This window comes from Drosophila serrata, unplaced genomic scaffold (genome assembly GCF_035046125.1).
Source record: "Drosophila serrata isolate PLE 108 unplaced genomic scaffold, ASM3504612v1 contig_382, whole genome shotgun sequence".
In the NCBI taxonomy this organism is placed as follows: Eukaryota; Metazoa; Arthropoda; class Insecta; order Diptera; family Drosophilidae; genus Drosophila; species Drosophila serrata.
In genome coordinates this window covers 5200431-5213044 of record NW_028257280.1, presented here as the reverse complement: position 1 = coordinate 5213044, position 12614 = coordinate 5200431, and the positions used below count along the sequence as shown (strand labels likewise).

At 36.4% G+C, this 12614-nt stretch overlaps 3 protein-coding genes across 6 annotated transcripts in view; 1 reads left to right on the top strand and 2 right to left on the bottom strand.

The window, feature by feature from the left end:
• The window catches only part of LOC110186882 (cAMP-dependent protein kinase catalytic subunit 2-like), a 115535-nt gene that overhangs the window by 62735 nt on the left and 40186 nt on the right, over window positions 1-12614 (bottom strand). The gene's annotated exons all lie outside the window — the stretch shown is intronic.
• On the top strand, window positions 785-1847 carry LOC110186877 (uncharacterized). Its single transcript, XM_086840619.1, has one exon. It carries the CDS (start codon window positions 864-866, stop codon window positions 1734-1736), a length of 873 nt encoding a protein of 290 aa, XP_086696745.1. The 5' UTR covers window positions 785-863; the 3' UTR covers window positions 1737-1847.
• On the bottom strand, window positions 2968-3555 carry LOC110186884 (MD-2-related lipid-recognition protein-like). The gene has a single exon (XM_020956184.2). It carries the CDS (start codon window positions 3539-3541, stop codon window positions 3068-3070), a length of 474 nt encoding a protein of 157 aa, XP_020811843.2. The 5' UTR covers window positions 3542-3555; the 3' UTR covers window positions 2968-3067.

The following is a 12614-nucleotide window of genomic DNA, read 5'->3' as shown; positions in this document are numbered from 1 at the left end:
CATCTTATGCTAGTTTTTATTAGCCACTCAACCCCACACACTCAGCACCCAGCATCAGTTCAAGGCATTCATGGCATCCTCATAAGGATACACTCCTTCTCCTTTAGATTCTTGGCTTAGCCAGGGACATGCTTGGGCAGCTCATAAGACGGCATAAAGTATGACAGACATTTTGGCAACACTTTGCAGACCGTTAGCAGTCCCGGCTTTTTAAATTGTTAATGCTAAACGACTCGAGTGGGAGTGGGATAGTGGTGGAAATATACCCGGAAAGACAAAGGAGCTGTCATAATTCGCTGGAAAATATTGTCACCCCAAAAGAACTGCACTCATATGGAGCCAATTTTTGTTTGGCTCCATTTCTGGCCAAGACATTAGTTGGTTATTATATGGGAGCTCCAATCCGGGCCTCTTCAGCTGCCCGGAAGTTTGCACCATTTTCTAATAATGTAACGGAAGCAATTAATATGATGATGGTAACAATGCAAGAAAATCCCAGTCACAGTCTCGTCTTAATGGTAATTTGCACTCTTTCGACTTTGGTTATAAGTTCAGACTGGCAGTGGTAATGTGGCGGTAAGTAATTCAACAGGATATGGAAATAACCCTTCAAGAAGATGAATATTTCCTAGAGAATATGTACAAAACAAAGGTTATTTGAAGTCTAGAAAGCCTTGCATTTTATAGAAATTATAATGATGTATAAAAAGTTACCTTTGAAAAGACATTTCTTTAATATAATAAACAAAACCTTAGCAATCTTGCTGAACTGAACTGCTATAGATACAATTTTCCCCAAATTTCCTACTGACATTTAACATTTCCTTTAATTTTATTCCCAGAAACTCTCTCCCAACTTCATCATGTCTTTCCCCACAAAGTTCAACAAGGAAATGCTGGTGGAGTTTGGAGCCGCCTTCATGCATTATATGGAGAGACACAAGCTAATGGAGGTAATGAGTCGCATTCTGGCAGAGATCGTAGTGGCCGATGGTGTCACCGATGTGCGTTTTTGGATGGGCAAGAATATTCGAAGGATTGGAGTTGATATATATTCCAAATCCTTAGATGCTTTTCATCGTGGAGTTCAGGGGGACTTTTACCAAATGCCTAGGAACTTCTATCACAGGATTGTGATCCATGGCAAGCCAGGATCGGGTCGCAAGTCCTTGGCTCATGTGCTGGCCCAACGCTGGGATCTACTGATCCTAGATGCCGATGTCCTGATCTATCACAGCATCAATGGAGCCGAGCAGAATGAGTTTACCCGACTGCTACAAGAGGGCATTGAGGAGGATTGTGTTTACAAGAGATCCGAGGCTGTGGGGAAACTCATCCAGAGGCGACTTCTAAAGGAAGATGCTTTACATCGTGGCTGGATACTATTTAATTATCCCAATAACAAATGTGAGGCCAAGGAGCTCTTTGAGGGCTTCACTGTGCCACCAAATAAGTTTATCTTCCTGCAAATCGATGAACGCATGGCCAGGATGAGGATCCTGGTCAATAGCTACTCCCCAGGACCTCAGTCCAACATCAGTTACCTGGATCGACAGATGCAACAGTTCCGCAAGAGTGAACCCGCCATGAACATCTATCTTAGCCAACGCCGTGAGGTGATCTATGTGGATGCCACACCTTGTTTCGAGGAGGTCAAATGCCAAATTGTCTCTCAACTCACCAAGACGCCCTATGTTCTGGGCAAGAAATATGCCGAGGCCAATTTCGTAATCTGAATTCGATTCAAAGCAAAGTGCTTTGGCTCCCAAAATTGACTAAAAATGTGTGTTTGAAAGTCCTTTTCTCTGATTACTCTCGTTATTATTATTATTTGCTCAAGTGTCTGACGTTGTTTGTGTGTTGTTATTGCCCTGATTTTTTCCATTTTTTTCTTTCTTTTTTTTTGGGGTCAGGCCTATCAAAATTCTGACCAATTTCCCGTACCATAGGCAGAAAATATGTCTACGTTTTCGTTTAGGTAAACAATGAACGCAATAGAAACTTGAAGGAGAAAGGTTCAGATGAACAACAAGATACCCTATAACTTCCTGATTAATATAAAAGAATTTATAAATTAAATTAAAAACATAAAGGAAAAGAGGTAAAGAATATGTTTTTAAACATTTTAGGCTGAGCATTACTTTTAAAACGAATTAAGGATATCAAACTTAGGCTTAAACTGCTAAAGAAAAATAAATCTTTTAAGAACAAACCTGAAGCTGATACAAAAAAACTATTAAACAAAATATTACCAAATATTAATTGTTACTTTCAACATTTTTTCTTTAATAATTCCTATAATATAGTTATTCAAATTTAAAGAATATTCTCTCTCTCAAAAACCCCTTCACATACACCCCCGTTCACTTAAGAAACACTGAGTACAAAAAGTGATTTGCTATTTTGAATTTTCCACCACTGAAAAATGTGAACAGAAAAGAAGAAAACAATAAAAAACCAAGAAAAACGAGGCGGAAAAAACGAGGGAAAAACAAATGATTTTATGACCACAACTTAAGTGCTCAATTTTTAATTGTTTCACGACGCTGATAAGACCCGCGGAGGCAACGCGGGCTGAGTTATTTAATTTTTTTCTTTTTTTTTAATGGCACCCAAAAGTTCAATCAAAGTTTTATATACTTTCCCTGTGCTGTCCGCGGGGCTTTTGGGGTTCAAATTAGTCGCCAGCAGGTTGATGATTATTGGAATAAATATCTTTATTCCTTGAGATGGTCCCCAGTGGGCAGTCATAATACACAACGACCCAGGCACACGAATAATTAAAAAATAGACTAAATTGTTAACAGAAAATAAAAAGATTACAAATGGTATAAGAATAATAAGAAATAAAGAAGGAACAGAAGAGTGGTGATATTAGGTTTATCAGAAGAAAAGATTTTAAACTTGTTTAAAATTTGTATTATTTTCAATGCAATATTAATAAAGAAGAACACAAACCAAACAATCTTTGCAATACTCTTGGAATTTATTAATTCAAAAACATATTATTTTTCCACTGATTTTATATATTTTAAAAACATTTTATAGATATTTTCCTGGATCCCTTCTAACGCACCACCTTGATGTCAATGGTGAAGCAGCACCGCTTGCCACTGACAGGATCCTTGATGGCCCAACGGATGGTATAAGGACTTAATGGGAACTTGGCCTCAATAGGCACATCGGTGGTATAGGTTTGCTTAACTCCAGATCGGGCTGGACAGGTTGTGGACTTGCAGGCATCTCGCTCCAAGGTGGGCAGCATCAGCTCCTCCGTCTCCGACTTGGCCCAACCCAAAGTGATGTCCAACTGATCGGCATCGAACTTGGGCTCGAAATCGAAACTTATTTGGGAGGAACGTCGTCGCCGAATGTTGCAAGCCTGTCGCTTCTCGGCCTGCGGACAGGGATCCACTCGCACCTCGTGTATGATGCAGGTGTCAACACTATCCTGACAGGTCTGGAAGTTGATCACCTCCGCAAAGACGGAGACAGAGGCGAAGGCCAGGACCAGAGCCAGCAGCAAGCTCAGACGCATCATGGCGGATCGAAAGTCGGACACGGAATGCACGCAATACCACTTGGACCGGCTACATTTTCCGATTTTAAAGCCGGCTTATCTACAAAACCCGGAGACCTTATGAACCCGCGCCTATCGCCATGTACTGGAAGCGGTCTCAGGCGTGTCTCACTTGATTAGATTAGGAATGAACTAAGCCTGAGATACCCTGCCAAAAAGTAAGGGTATGCATGTCCAAGAATAAGAATTTTATTCATTGAAAAGTAAACTAAAAATAGAAAAAGTTGTGTTCTTTTTTACAGCAGGATAAATATATTTTCGAACCTAGATCAGAGTAGTTTAAGCTCTCATTAAACAGAACTAAAACCTATTCTTTATCAATCAGGAAACAAGAGTATGTAAGAAATTGTTGTATTCCCATTTCACACTTTCTTTCTTATCAACAAAAACATTCCTATGTTCGTATCACCAAGCTGGAAGACTGCGTCAAGGTAAAACGAGCCTAATTAATTAATATATTATAAAGGAAGAAAGTCCATTAGGCCGTTGACAAACACTAGTCAGCCGAGAATTTGAGCTGAACCAGAAAAGAGTTGAAATAATAAACCATTTACTAATAGTTCTCAAGACAAATGATGTCCAGTTGTGGATGGTTGTCAATGCCCTTGTAGCATTTCTATGGCATCTGCACAACCAATTGATTCCTGCATCCCGTGCCATATGCCAAATAAATCGTCACACTTTTCAGTGTCACAAAAACCTCGACATTTGTCAGTCAGGCCAAAAATGCAGATGAACAAGACGAAGCAAAAAGACGAGAGCGCACGTCTGAAATTGGAGACGAATACCGCGGCATTTCTATGGGGGATTCACTAAGGCAATATATATATATTTTTATATATATTCATGCACTTGGACTATCGAGATGGGAGCTGTCAATAGAAGGCAGCCCGACAATTGCACGGCTCATTTGCGGGTAGGGCATGTCAACAATCGGAAGACAACAAACAACAGGCGAGGCGATTGACAACCTGACACATACACCAAGTACACTGCCAGAAAATATAAAGGGAAATCGTCTAGGACTTTGAATAACTAAAATATGCAGTGTTAACTTAAAACATTTTAAGTTTAAATTGGCATTTTTATATTTTAACAATTGTACTCTAACTTAAGGCAGAAGCTTTAAACCCAGTGAAGGATTCATTTTCGACCCCATAAATCATATATATTCTTGATCAGAACGAACAGCCGAATCGATATAGCCATGTCTGGATAAAAAGTAATTTTTTGAAATTTTTAAAAAAATTTTATAAGGGGTTACATCGTTAAAATTGTAAAAAAATTGATAAAAATCTCAATATTTTAAAATTTAAAATTGAGTATGCAGATTTATTAAACTACTAAAAACTAACAAAAGAGTGATTTCCGAATTAAAATTTGTGCTCTTTTAGCTTAGTTATGAGATTTTTAAATTTGATTTGTAGTACATATTTTCATATAAAAATATAGATAAATTGGATAAAAGAATGGTATTATAATTATAGTCAGAAGCCTAGAACAATGTGACGGAGTCATTTCTGACCCTATAAATCATATATATTCATGATCAGCATGAAAAACTAAGTCGATCTAGCTATGTAAAGATAAAATTTAATTTTTTCAAAATTTTGAAATTTTTAAAAGGGGTTAAATCATTAAAATTGTCAAAAAAATTCATTAAAAAATTTCAATTTTTTTTAAATATAAAATGAAGTATGCAGATTTATTAACCTATTTTAAACTAACACAGGAAAGCTTTCCGAATTATAATTAAAGATTTCTTGACTGAGTTATGAGTTTTTAAAGTTTTATTTGCCCGAAAAATTGTTATTTTAAAATATCGATTTAGGAAATGTAATATTTTAAGCTTACTTATGATTAATTTCTGATTCGATTATATTATTTAATTCCAAACTGCAATATAAACATGATTCCTATATTTTCAAGTATAGCAAGTATCACAATTTAATATTCACATTTTATAATTTAAATATTTAACTCATAAATTCGTATAATAATAATAATACAAAATTCCCGTAAATATTTTTCCAAGTGTAATTCAACTCAATATGCACACACACTGCAATTGGATGCAGGGGCGCTTTCCTCTTTTTAGAGAGGGAAACCCCAGGAGGACGCAATTAGCTGCTGGCAAAGCGCAACATTTTCCTAGTTTCCTCCAATTTTCTGTATCTTTGTTTTCATATGCAAAACATGTTTTTCCGCACTCTCAAATTATATATATTTTTCAAAAATTGATAGAAAACTTTTTGGCAGCCAGAGCATAATTAACACTCGACAAACGCGTTTTCCCTGCCGCCGATTTCCCCTAATGTTTTTCCTGAATAAATTATATAAAAATTTCTACCCCCTTTCCCTCCTTTTTTTTTGTGTTCTTAATTTTTATCGTCGCGGCGACGACTTTGCGCCTTTTTTTTATCAAAGTCCAGTGAACGGTGAATCAACAGAAGCGAAACCCAAAGCGAAACCAAAACAGAATTAATTCATTAAAGAAATATGCAAAGCATTAAAAAACAACAAAAATACCAGAGCGAAAAAAAATGGGGAAAAGTATCAAGAACTTGATGATGGAAGGGGCAGAAAAAAAATGATGAAATTTATGTTTTATTACTTAATGAACTTACCGCAAATTAAGCCAAGGGTGGACGCAGCTCAAGGGAGCAACTGAATCGGAGGCCTTGTCTTCAATTAATATGCAGAAAATGTCAACATCGGACTCATCAAAGTGGCAGCTGGCGAAAAGGCGAGAAAATCCTGTCCGCTGTCCAGGATACTTGAGACGCCCCAAACAAGGAAGTGTCCGGACTGCAAATTGGTTAGCAATTAATGTTGACCATTTTTTTTTTTAATTGAACACACGAACGGGTAGAGGTCAGCGAAGGAGAGAAGATTTATCGCAAAATTATTAAGGGGTTAAAAAAGAATTTATTTGACCTTACATAGATTTTGTTTACTATTATGTATAAATAATATAATGAAATATATTAAGTTTAAGACTTTAACAAAGAATTCAACTTATTCCTCACACTATTAGACCATAAAACACCCGGTTTTTTTCTTGTACAAGAATGATTGCCACTTTTTTGGCTCTACATTTGTTAATCCCAAAGATAAACCCTATGATTTTTACAACTTTTGCATAGATTGTAGTATTTATTTATCATCAAAATATGTAAGAAATAAATACACACAAAAAAAGTTATACAAATTCCAAAAGAACTCTATGTAAGATTGATAATTTTTCACTAAAAATCCTAAACCATAAGCCTAGTACTCTTTTAAGAAGATATTCCTTTCCCACATCCTTTCAATTAACCAGGATTCCCGTTTCAGTCTTTCATAAATTGCAGCTGATGCCAAAGCCGACCATCATTTGTGGGTTAAATGTAGCCTGTGATTTGCCCAGATCTCAGCCCCACTAATGTGACACCCCCTCTTAAGTCTCTCTCTATACTGATTCTTAGATATAAACTCCCATTCCCCTGCGATTTCCCTCGAAAATTGGGGGGCCGGCGAACTTGAGCAAATCACCTCAAGGGGCCATAAAAAAACAAGCGCTGCACGTTAAGGCGAATGGAAAATCCAAATAAAAATAAGCGCCGCAACCGAAAACGAAACGAAAAAATAATGAACGCTTGGTATATCTGGGAGATTTTTATTTCTTGGAATAATCTAGCGAGCACACGACTAATCTTCGTTTAATTTCATTTGCGCCAAAGCAAACCGAAATTGAAATTCGCAGGGGGCGGGGAGTGGGTGGCAATACCTCCTGGCAAGGACAATGTAAGGACATTTCGGCGAGCAGTGCAACATTTCATTGGCTGACTCGCCGTCGCTCGACGGGGAGATCAAAAGTATGCGACACCGTGGCTTAATTCGATTTTAACAATTGCAGCCAGCCAATGGCAAATGCCAAAGGACTCGACTCGAGGTCCTTGCTGGCTCTGGCTCTAGCTCTTCCCAAAGCCCCATTTTCTACTCTAATTGAGGCGAGGGCGAGAGTGAGAGGTCCTGGCGCTGCCTTTTTCCCCGCAGGCACATAAAATTAATCCGACGTGTGGCGCCGTCTTCTTTGTCAGCGTCTTTCAGCGATTTGAATTTAAATGTCGCTGCTTGTTTTTTTTTTATTTCTCATTTTATTTCCACTAAGCCAAGGAGGGAAAAATATATATAAATAAATAAAAAAAAGAAGAGCAGAGCAGAGCCACGTCAAGTCAAGTCAAGGAACCTTCGCGAATTGAATTAAACGTGTCCTTCGCCTCCCCTCCAAGAAGTGCTGCTCTTTTTTTAGGTGTGGACAAAGGGACAATAAATGATCCCCTCCTTCCCTGGATCATCAACATCATCATCATCATTTCATTTGTATTGAAAATTTTATTACCCGGAATAATTAGGCGAATTAAGCACAGAAATTAATTGCCACTCACACTGGCTAACATATGTGAGAGAAAAATACTTGGTTAAGGGAAAAAATTAAAGGAGGGAAAGAGGGTCACAAGAAGCAGACAGTTCAAACTGATTTACTTTTATAGGCACAAAGCTCTCCGGCTGAATTTACGAGTTTCTTTGTTTCTTATATTTCTTCTTGTTTGAATTGCTGATAAAAGTGAACTAATCACACTTTGAGGCAATTGAACATAGAGTTGAGAGTGAGCTCACTACTCATTATCTGCTGATGTCTAATTGATCTCACTCATTCGGAACTTGGTGAATATATAGGGTAATATATATACTCTTTTTCGGCTGACTAATCACGTTTTGAATTAGCGAATTTTTACTTTGAATATAAGATCAAATAATGAGGGTACTTTCACTACATATTTCATACTTTGTAGGCTCCTTAAATAGTTATTACTTTACTAACAATCCTTTTATTTAATTTATTTGAGATATGTTTTAAAGTTTGTAGCTTTAAGTAGTATATACAAAGTCATTTAAATTTGTAAATTTCTTGGAAATCTGTAAAGTTTATTCTGACTAGCGAATCCAAGATTTTTCTTAGGAGGAAATGCTACCAATAACAATATAACAATACAACATTTTCTGGCTCTATATATTTCAAACTATATTTAATCTGGGGTTGTCATTAGTTTACTTTCCAAAACTCTTATTTAAAATCCAAAAAAAATATACATTGAAGCTTCATTATATGTACTTATCATTCCGAAACTCCTTTCAATTAGCATCTTCCACCTCAGACCCTTTAATAATGCACTCAAATGTATCTCCAATTTAGCAGATTTTACCCAAAAGTCTTGTACAATGTAAGCTCTTTCCTTATACTATATATAATTCCCCGTCTACAGAATTAGTGGAAACATATGCATCATGCTTGCAAGGCGGCAAACAAAAACATTTCATGCAAAAAAGGTTTTTAATTTAAATTTCTTGACTTGACGTGTGGCATGTGCCGGCATTGTCCTTACTTTATCCCCCTCAGAAGTCTGGGCGTCTCTCTCTTAGCTCTCTGTCTCCGAGGTTTCGAAAGAAACTACCCACATATACCCATATATATAAACATATATACGGACATACATTGGCCATGCACAATTGACGCTTTACATTGTTCTCAAGAATTATTATGTGGTTCCCAGCATGTGTGTTCCCAGTTGTATGTACCCCCGTTCCCTTAGAAACCTTATCACTTTACCTACAGCAGCGGGTAGCAGAAATTGGTTACAATCTCACCCAAAAGAATGGCCATTTTATCTGGGCCATCAAGTCCAACACACACATGTGGCCAAACCCCCTTCGGCCTCAAAATTGAATCCCTTTTTGTGAGTCGAGGCGGCGGAGGTGAGTGTGTGCTCCTTTTGAGGAAAAGGAACTCTCAACTGGGAAAAACTCCTCACTGGGAAAAATAAATATAACTAAAAAAGGAGAAAAGAAATTAAGTTCCAAGTCCAAAGTTGATTACTCTTGCAGTTAGAAATTTAATTATAAGCTCGAATCGGAAATAGATCATAACTAAATTTAATATATTCCCATTCTCTAAATCGATTTTAATTGATATTTTTCCTTGACAAATTGTTCAATAAAATCAAGTTTAAAAAATTCATAACTTGGCCAAAAAAGCATTAATTTTAATTCAGAAATCATTCCTATGTTAGTTATTTTCAGGTTAATAAATCTGTACACTCAATTTTACATTTTAGGAAATTACAAATTTTATCAATTTTTGACAATTTTAACGATGTAACCCCTTAAAAAAATTTCAAAATTTTGAAAAAATTAAATTTTATCAGGACATGGCTAAATTGATCCGGTTGTTGATGCTGATCAAGAATATATATGATTTATATGATCGGAAATGAATCCTTCACTGTGTTTCAGGCTTCTGACTGAAATATAATACCCTGCAAGGGTATATATAAATATATAGAGAAAGGGTTAAAAATATTTATATTTTATATATTTAAAGGATCAAAATATATACTTTTCTTGCTATTAAAAAGATACTAAACTACTCAAGAAGGATTTCCTAGAAAATATTATTCAAAGTTCCAAGTTTGTTGCAAAACACATTTGTAACACTTGCAACTACATATTTTTTTGTATATATATATTCTTCTTAACTTTTCCAAAAAACATTTCTCCCAGTGTCTAGACCATTTTTCCCAGTGCCTTTCTGCCTTGCCTTGTGGTCGGCCCAAGGCAAGACAAATTTCAACTTAAGCCTTTGAGAGGCCACCACCGCCTTGGTTGAGGAGGATAAGCTCTGGCCAATTAATAAAGCTGGGAAAACGGAAGGAAAACACACACACACACACACCACACTTTCCTTGAGCCTCTGCTCATGTGTGACCCATAAATTTTCATTTTATTAGCCAAAGGTGCACGGGAGCACCGAAAACTTTTAATTGTAATTAATTTCGAAACATTTTGATGGCGGCAAAGCGACGCGGGTGGTCTTGGGGTTTTTTCGGATTTTCCCAGGGATTTAGATGCTGATTCGGATTTGGATTTTTTGTTTTCAAGTGCTGCCAAAGTAAACACCGTCGGACACGGACACGGCGCACTATTTTTGCCCAGCATTGAGACGCAATGGAAGCATTGGCTACACAGGAAGAAATGTTAGGAACCTGAAGTTTACAAAGCTATATGTATTAAATGTATACATTTTATAAGGAAATGTAGCAGTATATTAAATAAAAATCATTAAAAATCATATTATACCTATGTTTACAACTTATTTCTTGATTTTTTTAAGGTACGTATGGAATCATTGCATACTTTTTGGGGAGATTTTAAGTCTATGTAATATTGCTTAGATAAAGCCTTAAAACCTTTTGTTTTACAAAATACTTGATCAAAGAAGTGATAAATAAATATGTAATAAGCTTAAGGGAAAGAGTAAACGTATTTTTAATCTATATTTTTCATCCTAACATGAATTTTTTCTCCCATTTTAGGATCTTTACTAAGCTTTAAAAATGACTAAAAACTAAAAAATCCCTAAAAATTGTTCTTTGTGTTTTCTGTGATATGTGAAATGCAAGGCAGCAGTTCGCGGTTTTTGCCCCAGTCTTTCGGCCTGACTGACGTTTTGTTTGCGTTGCAAAAAGCCAAACTCACTGGGTGGCCCATTGAAAAACGAGGAAAAGAAGGGAAACATTTGGGGGGACAATGTGTTCCGATGCGACTTTCCGTTTGGTTTTTGGTTGGCTTGCCACCAGGTGATGCTGGCACTTGAACTTGATATGTTGGAATGTGGCCACCAAAGCTGACAAGGACACATATTCGGATGACAGACAAAGGACAGAGCGGAGGTGAATGACAGCAGCGATGAACAAATAAATATATAGACAATGTTGCAGGAAATTCCAAAAGGTTTAGTACTCCTTTTTTTTTGCACTTTTAACCCTTATGAAGTATCATATCTCTCCATTTACTTCTCGCAGAGCAACAGAAAACTTTGAAGAAACTTTCCAACCCTCTCGTATGCAAATGTCTTGCCATCTTATCGATGCCACAAAGTTTCACATATCCCGCAGGACATAAAGGACATACAACAGGCAAAATAACAGGATTATAAACTATGAGCTCAAGGAACAAACGGACAAAGGACAGGACAGGCGACAAGTGTGTTCGTGCTGTGCCGTGTGTCTTGTGCACTTAAAGAAAAGGAATCTGTTTAATTAAGAAATTATAGAAAAATTTTAGAAAATATTTGTAAGGTTAGGAAAATATTTAATGATATTTGTTTTAAGCTATTTTTTATATATTTAGGAAACTTTTCTTTATCTATATCAAGCTGGAGACCAAAATTCCTATGGTTCTTTACCCTTAGTTACCTCTAATTTTATACTTATTTTAAAAATGATTTAAAGAATGACATATTTGTATAAAATATTATTATACTTATATTATTTACTATACACTTATATTATACACACATTTCATATAAGAAAATGTAGGAATTCACATTTCTAGAAACCTTTCTTATTAATTTCTATTTAATCCCTGAAAGTTTTAATAAAAACAAGGACATTTCATGCCAACTGTGACTATACAGAGACAAATATCTTGGGCTCAAAGGTGTTACCACTCACCCTTTTATATTTCTAAATGAGAGCCCTTACATTTTGGAAACCCTTACCAATTTATAAAATTTAACTGGCCGACTTTCAAGCTCATTAAGAAACGAAACCATAGTCAGTCGTTAAACTATTAAGACTAATGAGGGTAGACCTACGCTCTATCTTCATATACTTATAGTATATACATATGTATATGGAAGTGAAACCCTGGCAGTTATAGAAATGCAAATTTATAGTCCGCATGATTTCATTGCTAAATGTTATATTCAGCTGAGGCCCAAGAACCTGAATCCGAATCTCTCATCTGTCCGAGTCACGTAAGAAATGTGGCATGTGGGCGTCGCCACAGACCACACAATACTCACACTCCATCCAGCTCCAGCTCCATCTCCATCTTCACGAATGAGAATCCAAATCTGAATCAGAGTCTGATTCTGATTCTTTAACATCTCGGGAATCGTCATCACAAAAGGTGCCGCTAAAGCGAATGT